Source organism: Callorhinchus milii, unplaced genomic scaffold (genome assembly GCF_018977255.1).
Source record: "Callorhinchus milii isolate IMCB2004 unplaced genomic scaffold, IMCB_Cmil_1.0 Scaffold1, whole genome shotgun sequence".
Classification (NCBI taxonomy): domain Eukaryota; kingdom Metazoa; phylum Chordata; class Chondrichthyes; order Chimaeriformes; family Callorhinchidae; genus Callorhinchus; species Callorhinchus milii.
The window spans coordinates 35,856,704-35,881,980 of NW_024704742.1; the positions used below are offsets into that span (position 1 = coordinate 35,856,704).

At 39.9% G+C, this 25,277-nt stretch overlaps 1 protein-coding gene across 1 annotated transcript in view; it reads left to right on the forward strand.

The window, feature by feature from the left end:
• cfap299 (cilia and flagella associated protein 299) overlaps nucleotides 1–25,277 on the forward strand; it is a 246,965-nt gene that overhangs the window by 175,550 nt on the left and 46,138 nt on the right. The window contains exon 4 of the mRNA XM_007896966.1: nucleotides 21,232–21,374. Coding sequence (XP_007895157.1) covers nucleotides 21,232–21,374 — 143 coding nt within the window. The remainder of the gene's footprint in view (nucleotides 1–21,231; nucleotides 21,375–25,277) is intronic.

Consider the following 25,277-nt stretch of genomic DNA (forward strand, 5'->3'; position numbering starts at 1 on the left):
GCATTTCTGTGCTGAAATATTCCATGATTCTGTGACACTATGAACCTGTAAATTCAGTAAATTTATTTACTATCATGTCAGTCACACATGGTTTCCACTATGGTTGACTCTTAATTCTCGGCCAAAAAGGTGTGGAGTCAAACTCCACAATAGAACTTCAGCCCATAATTTTAATTGAGACTCAAATACAGCACAATTTTTTCAGGTGCCATCCTTCAGATGACACAAGGTATCATCCAACAGACATTAACAACAACAACTTACATTTATATAGCGCCCGTCGTGGGTTAGCATCTTGGAGCAATTAAATTGAAGATATCATGCACTAGTTCTATAAGAGGAAGAGAGTTTTCTTGGCTAATATTCTTTTAACCAAATTTACTAAAACATAATTTAGTTGGATTTTCATTTATCTCATTGCTCTTTGTGAGGCTTTGCTGGTGCAGATTAGATGCTATAAGTGTCTGCAATGCAAGAGTGGTGTGAAATGTTTTGATGTGATAAGGCACTGTATCAAATGCAAGTATTATTGTTACCATGGGTCTTTAAGCAATTTGGGACTGGCCATTGACTTTGAGGGTCAGTTTTAGATTGACAAAGAGTTTCCTGTATTATGCACAAAAGAAATCCCCAGAGAAGTTAGTACAGTCCTTGAGTTAAGAAGTATTATCTCATGCAGAGTTTCAAAGGACACAAAGCACAACCACCCCCACTTTCATAAACCAAAGAGACGGTCTGTGTGTTACACTTTTAACACCTCAACACTTTGATGCAATCAGCACCTGTACATTTAAACTAACATATCACCGTTCAGATAACTTTGTGAGTTGGATCAAAGAAGGCAAAAATTCATACAACACAACATATTCGATTGAAAACAAAGATAAGTACTATAGTTTTTACTTTGTGCTTGACAGGACAATGGCTGGCTTCTTTCAATTGCTTCACACATCACAGTTGGAACTTAATCCCATGAACACTCAAATCGGATCACTATCAATACTTCCCTGTTTTGCTTCCCTGGTGCTAGACCACCTGGCAATGCTGGCAGCAGCATGAATGAGACTAATTGAGAGAGTTTAAGAAAAACATGTTAAGACTCAGTGTTGTTCAGTAAAAGAGCTGCTAATTATAGTGGGAAATTTAGCTATTGCTCTGATGTGACCACTATACCCCCCACTCCGTGTCCAGCATTTATGTATGCACTTGTGTCATAACGTCTGTTAACTGAATTCAAATTTGCATTATAAAATATGGATGCATATCAGTTTGCCATAAGATTTTTAGATCAGTGTAGCACTGCCAAATCTGGATAAAATTGTGGATTTCAAAATATGAAACACTTTTCAAAATGTAAAGGTAGGATTTGATTTTTGCCAGTTTTACCTCACAACATTTTCTCATAAAACTAACAGGCATATCAGCTCAGTAAAATTCCCGTTGCTTATTTGCCAGTGATGTGACCCAACTCATAACATTGAATGTCAAGTCACACAGTTGGATATCAGTTGTAAAACACTGCTACCTTTTGCACATTCTCTAGCTGTTAACACACACAGCCAGTGGACGCTGATATGTTTAGCATTCAAGAACTGTCTTCCTTTAGTCCTTTTAAATTATTCAGTGCTTTGGAATTAGAGAAAAATATCTATTTGTGAGTATTTGGGGGCCAAATGTATCCCCAAATGCTGAGCATTTTTCTTCAGACTGGTAATTACTTGAGCTGTGTTTTCTTGTGCCAAGATTCTTTCGTTTGAAAGCCTTGTTATGCTGGCTGTTCTACCTTGTTTTATCCTTGTTTGATAAAAGTTAAGTGCGGGCCCTTCATCTAACAGAAAAACATCTTTTTAGCAGTCAGCTTGCTACTGTAGCACATGCCCTGCCAGGTCTGTGCTAGCAAAAAGCAATGATCCGAAGCATTGATTCCGCAGAATTGAATGTTTTTTTTCTTGAGTTTCTCGGCACCAAAGTAACCACTTTTTCTGATCTCATCATTTCACAATGCCAGAAGCGGATCATGAAAAACAGCAGAATGTTCCTGTAGGGAACACCTTTATCTTGCTTTCCTGATCCATATGTCAATTTAAGGTCAATTAACTGTGTGATACAATATTAGTGGTCGAGATATCCTGTCAGCTTACATGTCAAACTAATTGGGCTGCTAACCGGTAAAGAAGAGAAAGTATGCAGTGTGCCAATAGTTAGTCAAATATTTACACTTCAGGATCAGCACTTTAAAAGAGGAGCAAAGTGAAGCCCTCTGAAGATTTAATGTCCTCTGATTTAGAGACTTTATGAAATGTAATCACCTCTGCCAAGCAACATTTATCAGCTAAACACAGCCTGTCTTTCATTCCAAAGCGTTATTTCAGAGCTAATAGAATTTCCTTGTTGAAGATTTTTTTTGTTGCAACTTTTGTTTCTGTAACTTTTAAAACGATCTAACTATAAAGTTTTTGTGGCAATATTGGGTGAGGAAATATAGTGCCTGCCCCAAATTGAATTAATTTGTTTATAATACCAACGCAATGACTCATTTAAAATTACGTATGTGATCGTATTACAACATTGACTTCACAACCACTGTCATGATTTTATTTTTGTCATACATCTAGAAACTGAACAAGGCTAATATCACATTTGAAATGTACCTAAATCACATCCTCTCAAATAAACATGGCTCATGCAAATTAAATTATTTCTCAATATACAAAGGATATTATAATATACATGTGTTTTTTTACCTGCATTGTTTTCTTTACTAGAAATTAATAATTGTTGCTGGAACTTCTGGCACTCAACCACGCAACAAGTGGCTGCACTGGAATGTGGACCTTTTTGTTTGCACCCAACAATAATACAACATATTTCTGTACTTCATTGTATTGTATATGTACAGGACAATAGTAGTAACTTCCCCTGGCCAACGGGATCCGATTTGCAGTGATTTTTAACAGGANTTTTTTAAGACCGATTCTGAACAACAAATTCTGACAGTAACATGATTCTATGATGCTGAACCATGAGTATCCCACAAACTACTTATGTTGTGTGTGTTGGTCACAGATCTAGTGGGGAGCGAGGCCATTGAGGGCTTTGAAGGTGAGGACCAGGATCTTGATCTGTATCCTCTGTGTGATGGGAAGATAGTGGAGTCGGGCGAGGATGGGGGTGATAGGGTCATGGAGCCTGGTTCGGGAGATGACATGGGCTGCGGAGTTCTGGATGATCTGCAGCCTATGGAGGCAGGTGTTGGGGAGGCCAACAAGCAGTGAGTTTGCATAGTCGAGCCTGGATGTTATGAATGCGTGTATGAGGGTTTCGGTGGACTGTGGTGTGAAACAGTGGTGGAGCGGTTGATGTTGCGGAGGTGGGGAAAGGCAGAGCGGGTCATGGCAAGGATGTGGGATAGAAAGTGTTGTTGAGGATCAAGCAGGACGCCAAGGTTCTGGACTGGCTTAGTAAGGTGGAGTGTGCAACCGTGGATGGTGATGCTGTTAGTGTCTGAGGTGTGGAGACCCTGACGGGACCCGATCAGGAGAGCCTCGGTCTAGTTGACATTCAAATGAAGAAAGTTCGCTCTCATTCAGGACTTGATGTCTGACACATTCTGTCAGGACAACAGTGGTCCTCGAGTCAAGGGTGGAGGCAGAGTGGTAGAATTGGGTGTCATCTGTATACATGTGGAAGTTGACCCCACGTCTGCGGATGATATCACCAAGAGAGAGCATATTGATATTGAAGAGGAGGCAGACCAAGGACAGAGCTCTGAGGATCGCCGCACGAGACAGTCCGGGGACTAGAGGAGAGGCCGTTTGTGGAGATGAAGTGGAGACGGTGTGAAAGGTATGATCTGAACCATTCAAGTGCAGAAGCATGAAAGTTGAGATGAGAGGTGAGGCGGTGGATGAGAATAGAGTGTTCAATGGTATCAAAGATAGCAAAGAGGTCCTGATTGCTTATATTGGTGGATGATAATGTTCCTGTAACGTTATTTAGAAACAGAAGGGAGATTTTCCATTCTTCTGGCCAGATTTTGATTGTGTAAAGTGCTTTTTAAATGAACACAGACATGAATTTTAAAATATCAATGGTCAATTCAACAGAATTACAGTGATAAAGTAATACAAATGTTTACTTTTGGAACTATTAGTCAACTGTGTGGGTGACTGACAACAGGCTGCTATTAGACTGGAAATAATTACTCTTGTCATACTCCAATGGTTGAGTGACAGCTCAAAAGGTAAACAAATGCAAGAAGCTTTTAATTACTAAATTGGAGTAATTAAACAGAAGTCATGGCTGATACTTTGAAGTTTCAGCTATTTTGGCAATTGCTATAAAATCACATTTAGAAAATTATGGATTGTGTATTTTTAAGATCTTGAATAAACTGAAAAGGTATAATTATGTTTTGGATTGCTCTTGTAACTCATTCCAATAACAGATTAGTTGCCTCATTCATTCTTCATTTAAAATGTGTGAAAAAGGATGCTTTTTCTGTACCCTTTTTAGGCATGAATCAGTCCTTGTACAGTAGATATTTCATTTAAATGTTTCATGAAATGTAGAAAATCCTCCCGTTTATAAGTACTGTAAATACTGCCATATGGGCGATGAGTACAAATATTTTCAACTTGCAATAACAAACGTAACAGCTCAGTATGGCCAATTTAAACCACTGAACACAGGCTGACACACAGTTGAGTGGAGATGTATTTTATTTCGAAACATGCCCTCAAAATACACAGTCATTACACTTTGCAGTAAATCCTGTGAAGCGCTTTGGTTCATCCTCCTGATGTGAAGGGCACTATATCAAATGGAAAGATTATTATTTCTGTAGGAGCAGAACAAAGCATTTTTGAACTAAGGGAAGCAAGAGATAATTTAGCATGGATGAATTCTCCTAGAAAGAAAAGGAAAAAATTCATTTATTTTATTCCTTTGAACTTGAACTAATAGTTTTGTTATAGGCCCATGAAAACTTCCACATCCCTTAAAATCCTTGGCAAAATTTGGGATATTCCTATCTTCCTGAAGACTGGATACAAGAGGGGCTCATTCTCTAAAGGCCGGTAAATTTAGGGACCTTGACAGGCAAGCATATCCTCGTCTCCGCTGGTCTGTAAAATTTATGGATTTTGGCGGTGTGAATTATAACGGGAAATCCCATTTTAAACTTACACCGCCAAGGTCCGTAAATTTACAAACCGGCAGAGAATAAAACATTTTCATTCACTAATGTCTGTACATTTATTGGACTGATAATTAGAGAATCACTCCCCAAAATCTATACTGAAGAATTAAAGTTTCACGAAGGGGCAACAATTTAACCATGAAGTTTGGTATAGAAGAAAGCGTACTTTTAAATCTAAGTGTAGAAAACTTAGATTCTTTTTGAGTTATGCCATTAAAATCAAAACTATAGAAAGTGTATAACACAGAAGGATACCATTTGAACTATCATGTCTGTGTTGGTGCTTATTCCCGCTCTGCTCAAATCCCTAATCTGATTTGGCTCTTCTCTATGTCCTTTAATATTTTTTTCCTGAAGTTTTTTTTAATTCCCCTTTGATTGCTCTTATGAACTCTGCTTCCTCACAGATGTGATAAAATATTCCAACACCCTTTAAGTGAAGAAATGTTTTCCGACTTTTTGTCTTTTGATGATAACTGTCAATTTATACTTCCTTGATAATGACATGCTATTCAGTGGAAATAATCTCTCTCTATTTACCCCTTTAGAACATTTTGCTTGATTTGATTTAATAATTTATTTGTTCAGGGTGCTCTACAGAACACCAAAATTCCCTTTTCATATTTAAAGAAAAAATTTGGCATCCCAACTCTTATCCTGTCTTACTTTGTAAAGCCACTATACAAAATAATAATAATAATTATAATCCTTGCATTTCATATAGCGCCTTATTATGTCTTTGAGATGTCTCAAAGCACTTCACAGAATATACTGTAAAGTGATTTGACAATATTATTTTTTTTTGAAGGAATTATTACCCCCGGTAAAGCGATCTGCCAATCTACTAACAACCGAGTTCGTACTTACTGCTAGGTAAACTGAGGCGTGTGGAGTAAGGAAACTTGCTCAACGTTTTGCCTTGCCGGGAATCAAATCGAAGAGAGCTAGTTGTTACAATCTGGAATGCACTGCCTGAAAGAGTGGTGGAAGCAGCTTCAATAATAACTTTAAAAATGGAATTGGATATATACGTGAAAAGAAAAAAATTCCAAAGCTCTGCGGAAAGAGCATGGGAGTGGTACTGACTGGATAGCTTTCAAAGAGGATTCTATGATAATCTGACAACGTTGTAGTCTAACACCTGGATGAAGTACCAGAGGATGGCTGACACTCATGGAAGCATACTCCAGAGTGAATCCTGGCCTCAGGAAAGGGAGGGGAGAACCAAAACAGAATCCTCCAGCCCATTTCACTCTGCTTGGTACAGCTCTGACAGTTTCTGGAATTTTTGTGTTTTATGGTAATCTTTTATCCTCTGGTTATTGCTTTCAGTGCTGGGTATTTGGTTTCATTAGAGCAGAACCTGACTTGCTATTTGCTGCTTGAAACGTATAATTTTTTTGTCTCACAAATTTCTGCTTGAAACTTTACTTGAATCTCCATTCAGAACACTGGAGTGATTCTCTGCAATCCAAATGGTTTTGAGTGGAGAATTTTGCACTGAACAGCAAAGCTGGTTAAAAATATACTTGTGTTTTTGCTTTCAGATTCACCATAATCCATCATTAACACTTAAATATTTATTTTATTTGGAGACGTTCTTTTTCTCAAATGGCAGCATCTAATTCCTCAAATGGCGGAATCTAATTCTTCATTGGCCTTCCCAACTCTTCCCTTCACAAGCTGCAGATCATCCAAAACTCTGCAGCTCGTGTACTCTCACGCACCAGGCTCCGTGTCCCCATCACTCCACCCTTGCCCACTCCACTGGCTCCCGATCCCCCAGAGGTTCGAGTTCAAATCCTTGTCCTCACCTTTAAGGCCATCCATGGCCTTGCCCCCTCCTACCTCTCTGACCTGCTGACTCCTTACCAACCTGCCCGCTCCCTCCGCTCATCAGGTTCCGGTCTGCTCCATGTCTCCTTCCTGACCCGCCCTACCATCGGTGGCCGGGCTTTCAGCCTCTCTGCCCCCACACTCTGGAACTCCATCCCATGGTCCCTTCACCTCACTTCCTCCCTCACCTCCTTCAAGGCCGGTCTCAAGATCCTTCTCTTCAACCGTGCCTTTGGTCTCCGTCCCACCTCTCTGCCTTCCCTCACCCCTACAACACCCGTCCCCCATGCTCGGGTTCCGACATCTGACTGTTCAGCGCTTTGGGACGTCCTCCCGACATGAAAGGCGCTCTATAAATATAATTTTGTTGTTGTAATTGTTTTTAAAATGTGAAATTCTCTCAGATGTATAAAAATCACGAGATGGATTGCCTTTAGTTTGTTAGCGGTAATAAACCCCTAGCTCAACTTTGAATTATAGGTGTTTGAAAATTTCACAATATTCAGAGTCACTTATTAATTGGATTAGTTTCCACTAATAAATCACCAAACTGGTTAACAATGCGTTATTGTTTTTTCATTGCTCTATTATGCACCTGTTCTGAGCCCCACAGTATCTTCCCATCTCTTGTTGTGTTCGTTGTCAGGTGAGCTGCTTTTGACTGCTTGTGCCACAGTAATAAAATTGCGAGTTTTGGCCTTGTCAGTATACTTCCGTATGATCCCTGGTAGTCTAACAAGCACTGACAAGTGACATTAGAGTTGTTGTACATCAGTCTGACTCTTTGTATGGTGATAAGGGAATACATTTAGGGGTCAGGATTTTGATAGTTGAGTATTGCAATTAGTGCCACAAGCCGAGCAAATGTCTGGGCATGGTAATACCACCAGCACAGCAATATATTGGATCAGATCAGATCACACAGATGTTATCAGATGTCATTCAGAAAATGTTCCATATGAATCACAGGACCTAGCGTTCTTCAGAATAATTTCAGGAAGACATAAACCTATCCACTTCAATAATTTCTAGCTTAACATTTACTTTACATTGTCTTTCCTTTGCTGTCTCTCCTTCGAATTTTAAAGATGAAGGGATGTTAAGATTTTTTGCAAAGAGTTTGGCTCTTTGTACCAATTACTTTTCTCTTCAGCACCTTGGGAACGTCCTCCCGACGTGAGAGGCGCCATACAAATGTAATTTTGTTGTTGTCGTCAGTGTATTAGCGAGGTAAGCACCTTCAAGGGCAAATGAATGTTTGGCATTATTTTTGGTTCCTTAAAGAAGTGAAGATCTTGTTTTAAGGAAAGCTATGTCTCAAAGTGATTTAAGACTGTAAACAAACCATTGAAAATATGGTGTCTGAATGTTCCATTATTATTCATTTGCTCTTTACTTTTTCTATCGTTTTATTCTTTTATCTTTTCTAGCAACAATAACTTCCATGTATACTGTACCCTTTATGCAGAATAAGGTCTCAGAGCACTGTGTTTTAATTATATTTGACCTTAATGGTACTTATTGCTTGTGATCCATTTAAAGATTTAAACACTGAAATCATTTGTTTTGCGCCAGAATTTAGCAGGTCTAATTTCCTGAGTTAAAGTGAGCGAGTAATCACAAACTCTCCCCACATTAAAGGTCCGTATTCTATCTGAGTAACATTGGAATTTTGACCCTTTAGTCCTGGTGAGAAATTAGTTGATGAGATCCTCAATCTAGTGGATGGTGAAGAGAAAACAAATTACTACCCAAGTTCTGCCTTTGCATAAGTGAAACAGTTTTCCACATTCAAAGCATGTAACCTTGGATTCAAAGCTATGTACATTATAGTTTTGAATTCAAAATAAACATCTTATACACACTCTTGGAGTTCAGGTAAAAACATTTTTCTTGTGTGCTGCAGTCTTAACATTGCATCCAGATTTTAAGAATGGAAACATAACACTATCCAAAGCTAAGATCAAATTTATCCAGTTACCCACCACCCGCAATACTCAAACTATTGTCTCATATACTAATACTACCAGTCCTGTACTTAATTAATTAATATGATTGTGATTATATCCCACTATTGTATCACGCAACCAGTACCAATGAAAATATGTATCATCTGCTGAAGATTTCCAGGCACACTTCCAGGGTTTTAAGTAATTTAACTTTGCAGAATCTGTCTACCTGGTGTTAAGAATTCTGGATCAAGATACAGTTCTTCACTAATGGTTATAAAGGCCGTGGTTGATTTCAGAGTCCAAGTGCAGATGCTGGATGTGAATGACAGAGAAAGAATAGATGGACTCAACAGCTTTGTCTGATTTAAACATTCTTTGAAACATTCATTCAAAATGATTTCCCAGCAATTTACCACTTCAATAAATTCAAAACACAATCGAAAGGCTGCAGCTCTGGCTTCCTTGACTGAAAGTATAGATAAGAGTGTAAATTATGCTTGTGGGAGTAAACCTTAGGCCTTACATTATAGAGTGAAGCCTATTGCTGTTGATCTATGTAGACAAACTTAAAAGATCATATGTGAAAGCTTCACCAAGGCCACACAGATCCTTTTTCAGACATGATCTATTTGTCAAATTATGCCGCTCAGTCAAAAAATATTCAAAGCATTTCTCACTTTGCAACACTTAGACCCTCCTTGAATAAATTGACTACAAATATGTAGAAATCTAACCTTTGTTAATCAATGACAGACCACAGTTTTGTATTGCCTTCTTGCACTATCTATTTCAAGCTATTGTTAACTGAGTGCAGAGTCCTGACCTCAACCACCCCAAAATTGTCCTTCACAATCTTGATCCTGTGCCTCTTCAGTTTGGCATACCTGAAGGCATTATTGCTCGTTTGGTACGACTTGTACTTATTTACCACCTTTTACACTCCACCACCTGCTGCCTCCGCTCGGCTGGCTCCGGCCTCCTGTTTGTCCCTCATCCCCTCCGCTCCACTATCAGTGACCGTGTCTTCAGCACTACACCCCAAAACTCTGGTACTCTCACCCTCAATCCCTCCGCCTTGCCCCTCCCTCCCTCCCTCCCCACTTTCAAATCCCGCCCAAAGAGCTTCCTTTTTGATTGTGCTTACGATCACCTCTTCCCTCCCTCTCCCCCTGGCTTGGCATCAGACTCTGCCACTGTCAAACACTCCACAACGCTACTCCATATGAAGGGCACAATGTAAATGCAAGTTGTTGTTGTTTACCTAGGAAAACGTCTCAAAGGGCTTCACAGAGATAGAGTTAGAGCATAAGCAGGGTGGCAGGTGGGTGAATGGTGGGTGGGGGCGAGGGAAGAAGTGGCAGGTAGATGGCTGAAGGCACAGAGACAAATTTGGGGATGCCCTCCCGACGTGAAAGCCAAATCTAATTTTTTGTTGCTGTTCTGAAAGAGTTTTGAAACTGGAGTGGGATGGTGCGAGTTAAGCTTCTCATGTCATTCTACTTTTTTTAATCTTAACTAGTAGGAGGTGTAGTTCTTTGGAGGAGACATTAAACCAAGGCTTCATCTTCCTCGTCTGTTGCTGGTCAACAATCCTCCACATTAATTGGCCATTCACATCATGGTTGTTTGTGGTAATCTGCTGTCGACAAACTGGTTGCCTTGTTTCCATATAAAAATGGACACTATGTTTGACAGTAATAACCTGTAAAGCACTTTAAGATGTTTTGACATGATAAAACGTAATATTAAATGCAAGGATTATTTCACAAAAAAGGAAGGCATTATAACTCAAAAAATGACATTTATAGTTTGTAAATCTTTGATTTACAGTGTTATAAACTGTAGTTGACAGGATAAGAGCACATCATACCAGGTGAGGATTTACTGCTTAGCATTACTAACTTGGCAACAATCTTAGTACTGTAGTTTTCCATCATTTTGTCACAATTCTGCAATAATTGTTAAAATAGGACTTGCAAATATTTTTTTAAAATGGTAACCAGCGAACCTTAATTCCTAATTCAGATATTACTTCACATTTCACCCCCAATACACAGTCAATCCACTTTACAATACATTCTAACTCTAGGTGATATTTTCCATGTCAGTATCACTGCATTAGAATATCAAAGCACTATAAAAGGTCAGACCCTTCAACCCATCAGTCATTATTAGAGGCATTTGCCAAGATGCCTTTCTAGATTGCAACACAACCAAGATTAGTACTCTAACATGAAGGTCCATATTTTTGACAGTATCTTAACAGTTTAATCGTTAATTTTTCAATCTCCCAAGGAATTTTTATTTTTCTCTGTCAGATCAAGCCTGCCACACAAACACAAACTCATCTTTTGTCCTACTGTCCCAAAAACGGGCATATCTTGTTGCATGCGTGGAATCTGCTGATCCCAATGTACCTTTGTACGCTGCATATTTAGACAGATGTAACTTCATTGGCAGTGGGATTTAAGAGCAAAGATAAAAGAAAGTTGTGAAAGTCATCAGCAACTTAATAATGGTGTATGTTTGGCACTGGAAACCTTGGTATTAAAGCTGACACATGTCATGAACCTAAGACCTCTGTAACTGACAAAATTATTACAAAGTGCCTGGGGATATTTTCATCTAATTGTTTTTGATGGTACACACCATAGAGTCAACTATATACTCGAATTAGCCTTTTGCATTAGGAAAACCATCTCCACAGTCTTCTGCTTACAAGTGCTATAATCATTTCTTTTGCTGAAAAACAGTTAAGGCTTCAATGTAAAGAACCCTTGCTTTTCAGTTCCTATAAATCAGCAGAATGTATTCTTGGTGCTTAAAATGATGATATCTTTCATGTTTGGTCATTGGCCTTGGTTTGTGGGGCCCTGAGGTTTTTGCTGATTTCTCTCTGATCTTCTTAGTGTTTTTCAGACTGTAGTAGTTAATTAAGGCTTTGCATTCCTTGTGGCTAAAGCTCTCTATGCCTTTGCCAGGAAGCTATGGTAGTAACCCTGAATGCTTACCAGCACAGAGTGGACAGACTTTACGAGGTCATCAAAGAAGGGTTTGTTTAAAAAAAAGCTAAGTTTCAAACCTTACATCCAGATTGCCTCCACGATTGTCTTCTTCTGAATACTGCCTGCTTTTATCCATGTCTCAACAACAACTTGTACTTATATAGTGCCCCTCACGCAGGGTAGCGTCCCAGAGCGCATCTCGTTCATCACGTCCAGGCAAGATAATGCCAACTGTCTGCCTGCCAGACTACTTTCCTCTTGCTTACACAAGCTACAGAATATCCAGAACTCTTGTCCTTTCCTGCACTAAGCTCCACAAACCTATCACCCCCATCCTTTCCCAGTTCCATTGGCTCCCCTCCCCAGAAAATCAAGTTCAAATCCTCATTCCAACCTTTAAATCTCACCATTGACTTGCCGCACCCCACCTCTGCAACCTCCTTAAATCCTACAAACCCAGCTGCTCACTTCATTCAATGGACACTGCTCTGCTTCAAGTTTCCCACCCCACCCACCCCACAATTGGCACTCAGGCTTTCAACACATCTGCCCCAGATGTTTCAAATTCTATCCCAGAGTCTCTTCAACTTGCCCCTTCCCTTGCCTTCTTAAAAGTCTGTCTCATGATCTTCCTCTTTGACATCCTTTCAGCCATCTTACTCTCTCACCTCTCCCTTCCCCTGGTCCCCATCCCCAGCTTGGTGCAAACTTTAGACTGCACAGTGCCTTGGGTCATCCTCCCAATGTGAAAGGCACTCTATAAATTGTAATTTGTACTGTATTGTATGTCCATTGCTGCTGATGAAACTATTTAGCATGTTTTTGTCATCTCAAGGATAGCTTATTCCAATGCTCCCTTCACCAGCTTTCCTGGTGCTGCTTTTTAGAAACTTCACCTGATCTAGAAATCTACAATTTGAGACAGACTGAGACAGAGGGAGAGAAACAGAGAGAAAAAATGTTTTACTTGACTAAAATATATGGGATAAGCACTTGTTTTCTATGTATGAAAATGGGGGGCATCTTTGAATCTTAGTCTCTATTACCTTAGCAACACAATGTTATTAGACAGACCTCCCAGTTCTTTCCCGGCCTTGATATACATGTCAGGAGTTTTACCCTCATCGTTTGACTTAGATTCCAAACAAACCCACTCACAATTTCTAGCGTGCATCAGGGACTTTGATGAAGGATGAATAAAAGTTCTGGGTGAAATAAATTTGTTTGTAATTTAGCATTAAACTAATTTGCAGGTCACATTGTTGAGGAACCATTTATTTTACCTCGGGTCAAATAGCAGATCACGCTTTACCAAGTACGTTATAAAATGTTGAACAAGCTAAGTGGTTCGGTACTGATTGAGATACCAGACATCTGTATCTCCCAGTTTCACCATTAGAGACTGCCATGAAGAATAGTTAATTTATTGCCAGTTGTTTGTGATGGTTTTTGCAAGGAAAATTAATGTCTAGGGAGAGGTAATTTATTTCCTAACTTAAGTTTTTACAGCCAAGTTCTGTCATGGCAACAAAAAGTTATTAGACAGACCCACCACCATTCTTGAATTAGTTATAAACTCTGCTTAGTCTTGTGGGAATGGCAGTCTGATAATAGGAATCTAGGTTCAGACGTTATGTAATCAAACAAGAGCACTCAGAATGTACACCAGATTTTATTGTATTGTTAGGAGATACAAAGATTCTTTTAAATTAAATCCTAAAATAAATTATTTCAATATTGGAACAGTATCACTAAAGTAAAGGCTTAAAATTAATAATCGTGGTCCTGAGATGACATTTTTGCCTCCTTCGTTTTAATTTGCTCCATTATGCTGAGGTATAGTTGAAAAGACACCACACACCTCTAGTCTGTTTGAATTTGGACAAGAGGTAATAATAGGATTTTCAACAAATGGAGTCATCATAGCCAAACAGAATCCATCCCTTTTTCAACATTCACATACACATATGATGTAGTAGGAGTTACTGGAGAGTAAATGGGAGTAGCACCTTGTTGGCTTTTTGCTTCCCAGTTTGATGCTGAAGTTAATCTTAGCGTAGTCCTGATTGAGGTCAACCAGCTCATCAGACTGCAGACCGTTCAAACCCAGCTAAGATCTTCCTGGTCTTTGGTCTGTCCCCAGTACCACAGAGTATTAAGTAAGCATTTACCAATGAAAAACTGTTTTGGTATTAAACCACAAAAGCATCAAAGTCATTTTTATGATATTTTTCCTTCAGTTAAATCATTTTAAATAATTTATGCTACCTATGGCTGCAAAAGCTATTGGGAAAAAAAAGCTTTTCTATGGGCCTCTGTGCAATAAATTTGTAAGAAGTACTATTTCAATCCCAGCTACAAAGCTGTCTGGCCACAATGTCGAAAGTCGCTTAACAAACCTTATAGGTGAAAACATTTGACCCAAAATACATAATTTTACAATTGGTAATGGAGCCAATTTAAATCTTTGGCTCAGTGGTTTCATAGTAGTTCTAATATTTACAAAAACTGCTGCTTGAAAATGAATTAAATATTTGACCACAACATTTGGATTAATAATAATGAATAATGTTAGAAATAAAGGAGCGGCAAGAATGGAACTAACCAGTCTGTAAAGCCTAGGAGTTGGCCAGAATAGAACCAGCTGCTTATTCTGGTAAGTCAAAGTACAGAGTTGGGAATTCGAGAACAGAGGAACCAAAACTATTTGTATTCTATCCTTAACAACTCATTTACTACTGAGTCAGAGACTGATAATATACAGTATTTTGCTTAGTGAGTCAGACATATATATTTTCAAGTTAGTACAATAGGCATTATTATGCTTAACTTAGAATACGTCACAGAGGTGACAATATCAAAGTTCATTGGCAGCAGTCAAAGATTCTCTTGGTTTGAGAGGGTAGATAACAAGCGTTGAATTCTCCAGTCTGTGGAATCTGTAGAATTTATAAAGTCTCTCCAGGCTGTGGAGTCTGTAAAGCTGTATAATCTGTAAGGTCTGTAGATGGCTTCCCTTCTTGCTTGAACCTCGGAAACTTGGATTAGAGGACCTCCCTTGTGAAGCACTACATCAAGAAGCAGATTATATTTCAAAATGCATACAGTTAGACAATGTATGTGTATATATATAATATGGCAATTACCATGCCCGTGTTTGCCTGCAAAATACACAGTAATTACACTTTATAGTAAATTCTGTAAAGTACTTTAAAACATTTTGATGACAGATAAATGCAAGGAATATTATTATGAAGGAAATCAAAGTTGAAGGATTCCACCAACAAGAGTGAAGGTTGTATGCATTGAGGTGATGAGACGAGAAGGAAGGTGATTATTCTAGAGTGAAATCAGCAACAAAGGAGGTACGGTTGATTTGTATTCGGAGGAGGTGATTTCATATAGAGGAGGAAGATTCTGAGACAAAGAATAGCACTGGGAAATCCTGGATTGAAAAAAAACAACATTTTTTTTATTCTAAGTAGTTGAAAATCTCCCTTTTATGGTGAGGGTGGAACATGATGTTGATTAAAGTGTTAGAACGATGACTGAAAGCCAAAGAGGAATGTCTTGAGATGGATCTTGAACAAGGTGAGGGAGGGAGCGAGTTGGAGGGACTCCGGGATGGAAATCCAGAGAGTGCGGGCAGATTACTTGAAAGCCTGTCTACTGATGTTGGACCACTAGCATCAAAGAATGGTAGATTCACAGAATTTACAAGAAAGTAGAACAGACAACTTCTGGGTTAATCTTTTTGAAGTGAATTATGTTAATATTAAACAGAATAAGGTGTATACTATGTTCAGATAACTGGAGACACGCAAATTGGCTTGGCCTGTGCACTGTGTTATTGAAAAGTGGGCAGGATATCGGAAGTGTTATTTCAGCTACCATAACAGCTGTCATGTTTCAAATCTACTAATTTTAGAGTGGGCTCACTGCTAGCCTGGCTTCTCAGCATGTATTTTTCCCCCACAAGACCCAACGTAATCATAACTCCACAAACAATGTTTATAAACTTTCACCCCCTCTCCCCACCATTATTTTACTCCTGCTCCCCTCCCATTGAAGGAAAAAGATTTATTTTTTCTCTCTCTCTCTCTCTCTGCTGGAACAATTAATATTTATTGAGTGAATGTAATGATCTGAAACAGGCAGTTATATGAAAGACGTCTAGGAAGTGCAGTTTTCTGTAGATGGCATGGAAAACCCACACCTGTGTACATGTCTGGTTTCCCTATTACACCGTCTCTAACAGACTCCGCTGTGTGGAAGTCTTTTCCCACTGAAACAAGTAGCAATTTTTAAGTAGCAGAATCAGGTCACACATGCCAAAAGCACAGTTCTCCAATGTTCCTGCTTTAAGGGTAATATTTCCATATCCCCACCACATTTACACAAAGCTGTCAGTGGCAACCTCATCTGCCTCCCCGCACACAGCACACCTTAATAAACAGCAGCCAGCTGAGACCCCAGACACCTGCAGAATCATTTACAGTACGTTATTGTTTGTCCAAAAGGAAGCAGGTTGCTATCCCCCTGGATCAGTTCAACTTTCTTGGAAGCCTGAAGTTATCTGACAGGGCACTACTGAATATATTATAGAGTTCTGAAAGGCTGCCAGGCCATCTGATGGTGCGGAGCAAGTGAGAGGAAAAAATAACATGTGAAAGACCCCTTTATACACTTCCTCTGTTATCACAGAATCACTCATGAAGCTGCAATCCTAGTTTGCAGATTAATGTTCTGACCACTTAGTGGCCCCTTGCTCAAGGGGCTAACTGGAGGAGGCTTAACCCTATCATTGCCAGGACCCATAGAAAAGGAGCCGTTACTGTTTAGATGTTAGTCTCGCTCAGTTGGTAGCATTCACCTCTAAATCAGAAGGTTGTGGGTTCAAGTCCCACATGGGGATTTTAAGCTCAAAATCTAGGCTGCTAGTGCAATACATTCCTGGTGGTACTCTACATTTTTGAAAGTGCCATCCCTCAGATGAAAAGTTTATGTAGATGTTCACAGATCCCATGACACTTTACAAAAAGTGTCCTGGCCAAATCCCCCCCAGATAAATTGGTCATTCTGTTTATTGGTCATTGTTCATGACTATTCATGGGACAATGCTGGGTGCAAATTGACTGCTGTATTTTTCTATAGAATACGTAGTCACTTTACTTGCTTTGAGACATCCTCCCGATATAAAAGGTGTTAGATGAAATGCTAAGATCATTATTAAGTTCAATTGCTATCAATCAATGAAGGCAAATTATGATTTGTTCAGGAAACAAAGGGCAATTTGGGGCCAATTAGACAAAACTAATTTGACAGATACCAAGGATGAATCATAGCTCTTGTTTCACACAACGTTCCACGATCTCCACCCTTGAAAGTATTTGACTGATACAGAAATGAAGGGAACAGAGGTGTACTCATTTACTCAGTTACATGTTGTGCATTTTGCTCCTCAAGTTACAAAAGATCTGAAAATTACTGCGTCCCATTATGTGCTATTTAATAAAATGAGAGTAAATTTATGAATTTGGTTGCTGAATAAATGTAGCAATGAATTACCAGAGTATTGTACTGAATATGTAGGATTCGTTAGCCATTCTGAAGTCAGAAGCAATGATGCTGCCTTTTTCTATGCATTTCAATGAGCTTAAATGGCATTAAAGTCTAGTATTATATTGCCTATACATGGGTCCAACAGTGTGGAAGGGCCTCAGCGAGGAAACTGCAGTAGGAACTGCAACGTCCTCTTAAAACATGCATGTCAAAAATGTTCCTACCAACATTGCCTTATTGTCTACACTGCACAATGTTGAATTGATACCAAATATAATATAATCATTGTAGTTTTGGTGGTTTAATCTGAATCTATTTATTTTGTGGGTTAAAGGTAAGTACGACAGTAATAAAGATAGCCTGATAGTTAAGAAGTTTTATTCTTGAAATACTAACAAATGAAATTAAATGAAATATGCCGCTTTTCAGCCTCTTTTTCCTGCAAGCTTTTGGAAATAGTATTTAACAAACATAAATTAGATAAAATGCAAATGGGGTTGCAAATTAGCATCTTAAATCCCGTTTGCAATTATCATCAATAGATCCTCCTATTCCAATTCCTATTTTGATACAATGTCTGTTTATAAGTCTAGTCTGTTAATTGTTCAAGAAATATTGTTTAAATTCAGCCATTTATTTCAAAATCAGTCACTTTGTTATATGAATTAGACAGAAGATTTTATTTGCTTTAAACTTTAGTTTACACATCCTCATCTCCTCTTCCTGCTTTTACCTATTTACTATATATTGTAAAATAATCCCGTGCTGTTGCAAAATACTATATAAATTTTAAAAGCTTTTGCATTCTTGGTGCACTTTTATATGAGAGTGCAATAAACAACATGATGACAAGATGAATCATACTGCTCTTTATGATATTCCAGTTTAAATTTTTAAAAGAGAGTGCAAATTCTGCTGTGTCTGGAAAAATATTTTATATACATGTAAAATTATTTTTTAAATAATTTATTCACAGCCTTTTTCTTTCATTATCACTATCTTAGTTGAACTGAAATAGAATGCTTTCTCTTCGCATATCTCCCCTACACCCAGCTCTGAAGTCACATAATCTCCCAGTGATTAGGCTGTTGCTCTGCAATGTGAACAATAAAACATTAACTACGCTGCTTCATTTGTACATATCGTGACATAAATTGTTTCACCATGTTGGAACTCATACAGTCTATGCTGATACTTCTTGGTGGTGCTGTTCTTCAAATGAGATCTTAAACCTGTTTGAAAAGAGAAGGGAATTCTCCCAGTGTCCTGGACAATATCCCTCCAAATAAAAATTTGTCTTTCACATCATGGCTGTTTGTGGGACATTGCTGTGCTCAAATTGGCTACGACATTCACCTACAAAATATACGATCATTCCACTTTACAATATACCTTGTGAAGCGCTTTGAGACAGTGGCCAAATCTGAACTTGATAGGAACTGTTTGGCAGATGAGCCTTGGGTTTAGCTTCATAAGTACTTTATCTTGATAACTAGTCCACTACAAATTGAACACTCTACAGCAAAAGAGATTGAAATATTTACTTACAGTTAAATCTGATTACACACTGAAAGTAAGATGGCCTAAGAGAAATCTGGTTACTCTGAAGTGGGATTTTATTCTATTTCTGCTTTCTGTATAAAAAAAACACAGGTTATCTGCTGTTGATAGTCACGGTGCTCAGATTAAAAAGGTGTCATATATAGATCTTTTGAGTTATTGGGAGTCAGTGGAGCTTGACAAGGATGGGGGTGGTGATTGTGTGAGCCTAATGTGGGTAAGAAATTGGACTACAGAGTTCTGGGTTACTTGAAGCTTTCAGAGAGTGGGGTTATGGAGGCAAGCAAAGAGAGAACTGAAAGTAACCATCTGAGGTTACAAAGGCAAGGATAAGGGTTCCAGCAGGAGTAAGGGGTCATTTCAAAGTGCTTCACAGAATATATTGTAAGTTTATTGACTGTGTATTTGAGGGTGAGAATTTGGAGGATAAGTTTTTTTTTAAGTTGGCCATTTGTGGGATTTGAAACAATTCAGAACCCAGCAGAATACCAAGGATGGGCGTTACCTTATTCAACCTCAGTGAGCTAGGAATGATGGAATCAGAACCAGAGATATATATATACTGCTGAGAACCAAACAAAATCGTGTTGACTTTTATCTAAATATTTCCCTTACTCCACACACACGCCTCTGTTTACCTAGCAGTACGTAGGAACCCAATTGTTAGTCGACTGGTGGATCACCTTTCCACGAATAATAATCATTTAAAAAATAATAATTTAGTCACTCAGTCCACGATTGTTTGTGGGACACTGATGCGCGCAATTTGCTGCCACGTTTGGCCCACAAAATATACAGTCAATTCACTTTACAGTATATTCTGTGAAGCGCTTTGAGACATCTCGAAGATGTGATAAGGTGCTATATCAAATGCAAGGTTTATTATTATTATAAGGACTTTACAACAACAACAACAAGATTACATTTGTATAACGCCTTTCACATCGGGAGGAGGTCCCAAGGCGCTGATGGCTTTATGGCTCAAACAAGACTTCTTTCAGACAGACAGGCAGACAGGTAATCAGAACAGTAACAGCCCAATTTGAGTGTGGTGTCTGGGAGTGAGGGTTGAGTGTTAGCAGCACATATATAAACTTGCTAATGATGGCACATTATAATAGGAAAATCTTAAATTGAGAAACCAAAAAGCCTATTTCCGCACGTGTCAGACATCCAGCTGATCAAAAACAAATTAAAAACAAGAACAGTCTAAACGGAGGATGTTCAATTCAAAACCTGTTGTTGGGAGGTGGGCTAATTGAAGGACACATTTTTATTGCATTTTCTGTACTATTCCATTTGACAATAATTGAAGAACAGAACGTGTTTGGAAAATACTCCTATGATTCCACTCTGAATCTTTAAAAGATTAAATTATTTTGTCCATATTGTCAAGAATTTGACATCAGAATGCAATGTGCAGAGTGCACTTCACTTGCACATCACATGTTTATTTAAAGCCTATTATAAAGCCTATAATATTTTAAAGCCAATAATATAAAGCCAATAAAGTTTATTTAAAGCCTATAATAAATAATATTATTATTTTTATTATTATTATTAAAGCCTGGCAGTGTTCGTTATGCACAGTGTCTTTTGTGGACTGGTTCCCCAATAGAGCTCGAGATTGTCATGGAAAATGAGGGGCAGCGATTTGTGGGGTAGTGAATGGTAGGGGGGTGCCAAAAAGCATAAGACATCCGCTGTTAGTGGGACAGTGCTGTGTGCAAATTGGCTGTTGCATTTGCCCATAAAATACATTCTTTGCCTGTCTGAACAGAACATTATTATAGTCCCAGCAACTAAAGAAGCTATGTTGCTAATCTTAGAAACTTTAACCTACCTGGATATTCATTCAATTCTTTTTAAAAGCTGTTATCATAGCATTAACTAATTTCCCTTTATCACATATATCGTTAAAAAAACAATAAAACAATTACATAAAATTTGCTAAAGTCTTAAGCACAAATTTACAAAAGTTCAAAACATTGTAAATATATTGAAAACATAGAAGGCTGGAACTCCCTGAAATACAAAACAAAGAGAATTTAGAGAATTGGTTTGCTTATTTTAAATTTTATGTTCTAATGCAAGATATCTGTTGTTTCATTTTTAGTCCGTCATTTTTATCCGTGACTACAACTCTCGTGGGCAAGAGATTTCTGGGTATATTGATTTCGCACACAGACTCAAGACAGAAGACTTTGAAATTTACTTCAGTGGAAAGAAGAGGCTGTTGCCAAGGATAACTGACCTAAGGTATGGTTAATGAGTACTGTACCATTTTTTACTGAGTTTTCTTCCTCCTTTATCTGCTTACATTCGCCAGCTGTGAATTCCAATTGGAAGTTATTGTTCTACATGAACAATAAACTTCCCAATCTTCCCTAATTTGTGGTTTCATGCACCAATATTGTGGTTTAGTGGGGTTTGTTGGATTTTCTGGCAGTATTTGGATGATAAAATTCAAATCCAGGCAATAGTAAACACTCACACTGTAAGAAGCAGTCACAGTCTTGCTTCCACTTATCTCTGCAACCTCCTAACACCCTACCATCCTGCTCGCTTCCTCCACTCAATGGGCTCCGGCCTTCTTCATGTCCCCCACCTCGCTCGCCCTACAACAACAAAATTACATTTATAGAGCGCCTTTCACATCGGGAGGACATCCCAAAGCGCTGAACAGTCAGCTATCGGGGCCCGAGCATGGGGGAGGGGTGTTGTAGGGGTGAGGGAAGGCAGAGAGTTGGGAGGGAGACCAAAGGCACGGTCGAAGAGAAGGGTCTTGAGACCGGCCTTGAAGGATGCGAGGGAGGAAGCGATGTGAAGGGACTGTGGGATGGAGTTCCAGAGTGTGGGGGCAGAGAGGCTGAAAGCCCGGCCACTGATGGTAGGGCGGGTCAGGCGGGAGACATGGAGCAGACCGGAACCTGATGAGCGGAGGGAGCGGGCAGGTTGGTAAGGAGTCAGCAGGTCAGAGAGGTAGGAGGGGGCAAGGCCATGGATGGCCTTAAAGGTGAGGACGAGGATCTTGAATTCGATCCTCAGGGGGATGGGGAGCCAGTGGAGTCGGGCGAGGGTGGGAGTGATGGGGACACGGAGCCTGGTCGTAAGAGTACATGAGCTGCAGAGTTTTGGATGATCTGCAGCTTGTGAAGGGAAGAGTTGGGAAGGCCGATGAGGAGGGAGTTCCCGTAATCGAGCCTTGAGGTGACGAATGCGTGGGTGAAGGTTTCGGCAGCCTGAGGGGTGAGGCACTGGCGGAGTCTGGCAATGTTGCGGAGGTGGTGGAGAAAGAACAGTTCAGAGTCAAACAAGACACCCAGGTTCCTGACTGGCTTAGTGAGGTTGAGTGTGCAGCCGTAGAGGCTGATGCTGCCAGCGCCTGAGGTGCGGAGGCATTGGAGCGAGCCAATCAGGAGGGCCTCGGTCTTGCTGACGTTGAGTTGGAGAAAGTTGGCCCTCGTCCAGGACTTGATGTCAGACAGGCAGTCGATCAGCACCCCAGTAGTCCTGGAGTTCAGGGTGGAAGCAGAGAGATAGAGTTGGGTGTCATCTGCATACATGTGGAAATTTATCTTATGTCTGCGGATGATGTCACCAAGGGGGAGCATGTAGAGGGTGAAGAGGAGGGGCCCGAGGACAGAGCCCTGAGGAACACCACACAAGACAGTGCGGGGGCTGGAGGAGAAACGGTTTGCTGTGACGAAGTGGAGGCGGTGTGAAAGGTAGGACCTGAACCAGTCAAGGACAGAATCTTGAAGGTTAAGGTGGGAGGAGAGGCGGTGGAGGAGGATTGAGTAGTCCACGGTGTCAAAGGCGACGGAGAGGTCGAGGAGGACGAGGAGGCAGAGGGAGCCCTGGTCACACATGGTCAGGATGTCGTTTGTGACTTTGACCAGAGCAGTTTCTGTGCTGTGGGCAGCACGGAAACCCGATTGGAGGGGTTCATGGAAGGAGTGGGAGGAGAGGAAAGAGCGAAGCTGGGAGGCAATGGCTCTCTCAAGGACCTTGGATAGGAAAGGGAGATTTGAGATGGGCCAGTAGCTAAATAGCTGTGATGGATCGAGGGAAGGTTTTTTCAAGGTGGGGGTGATAATGGCTGTTTTGAGGGGGGAAGGAACAGTGCCAGATGACATAGAGAGGTTAATGATGTCGGCGAGTAGTGGGGCAAGGAGGTGGAGCTGGGATTTAAGGAGAGGGGTGGGGATGGGGTCGAGGGACCAGGTGGTGGACTTCATGGAGGTTACCGTGTTGAAGACAGAGGAGGGGTGACAGGCTTAAAGGTGTGGAAGGAGGGATGGGTAATTGTCGGATGGATAATTGTATGGGGTGAGGGTAGGGAGTGGTTGGAAGTTGGGAGGGCAGTGGCAGCTGTGTGGATTCCCTCGATTTTGGACTCAAGGAAGTCCAGCATTTTCTCACAGTGAGAGTCGAAGGAAAGTATCTGCGAGGCGTGTCGGGGAGGGCGGAGGAGCCGGTTAGTGGTGGAGAACAGGAGCTTGGGATTACCTTTCACCTCCAGGATTAACCTGGAATAGAAGGATGATTTGGCTGAGGCGAGAGCGGAGCGACAGTTCTTGATGGGGTCAAGCCAGATATGGCAGTGGACAGTTAGGCTGGATTTGAGCCAAGTGCCTACTATTGGTGGGCCTTCTGCTTTCTGCACCCACCCTCTGGAACTCCATACCGTAGTCCCTCTACCTAACCCCCTCCTTCGCTTCCTTCAAGACCCATCTCAAGACCCTCCTTTTCGACCGTGCTTTCGATCACCCTGCTTCCCCCTCTGCCCTCCACCCTCCCTGATCCCGACCCCCAGCTCATGTCCAAAACTCTGACAGGCCAGTTCCTCGGAACGTCCTCCCGACGTGAAAGGTGCTATACAAATGTAATTTTGTTGTTATTGAAGGGAGAATATTGCTGTTCTTTAGACACCAAGCTGTCTATTACTGGGATCTCTTAACAGACCTTCACAGTAATTTATGCGAATCGGTTCACCCTACTTGCAACTAGGTTTGATTTTGTCACTATGAGATATTAGTTTTGCTACGAAACTAAAGATAAGACTTAATCCCATTCTAACTTTAAAATGGCATTCTTTTCTACCGATACACTTTGATATACCTTTCTAGACTGATATAAGTGTTAAAAAACATAAGCTTTTAGGAGCAGGTTGGTTTTTTTATCAGATGAGTTTTCATTTGATAAAGGAACCTATAGAATATCAACAGTTAATGTACTTTAACTCCTACAATTGGCTGAATTGCTTGGTCCTTGGGGACCATGCGCCTGTGCCAATTCCTTTAGAATATCATGGTTCAATTAGTTTAAAAAGGACGTGTGCATATAGTCCAAAATAGTTTCCGAAACTGCAAATGCACAAAGCAACTGTACAAATACCCATATCTACTTTGTTCTATAAATTCTTTGAAGTAAAGAAACCCAAGTTAAACTCATTGTTAAACTCATTGTTTAAACCCAAGTTAAACTCATTGTTTAACTCAAGTTAAACTCATTGTTTAACTCAAGTTAAACTCATTGTTTAACTTGCACACAACATACAGTGGAAGAATGTTAGCATCACGGGTGGATCAATGCAGTTACTGGTGCCCTGCCAACTCCACCCCACCCCGATCAAACGTCGGATGATAAATAAATAAGCAAGTTCTATGAGCCTCCGTTTCCAATGCGTTAGGTTATTTAGGACATTGGTTGAGATTACAGCAACCAGCAACCTTTCTTGTAATGGTGTTCTTTAATGAATGAAATGTAGCCTTTCATTGTGGTTTGACTATAGAATTCTGATGGCATTGAGTTCAAAGACAAAGTACATGGAAATATCTGTGCCTCATCAACATTTTTGTCATTTTGCTGAAATACATATACATATAAAAAAGGCAGCATCTTGACTTTGGTTTTAGACTACACTGCAAAAAATAGATTCATGCCGTCATCATTTTCTCATTTTTCAAATGTAGAATCTCTATTTAATTCCAAAGTGTGTAGTATGTTTTTTTCCATTCCACACTTTAAGTAAATGTTCAAAATTTTAAACCATTGCTTTTCATATTTTTAAAGGTTTATGACATGAGAAAGTAAAGCAGCAAAATACAGTGGAACCATGCTCTTAACATGTTAATATCCGCTTTTAGAACAATTGAA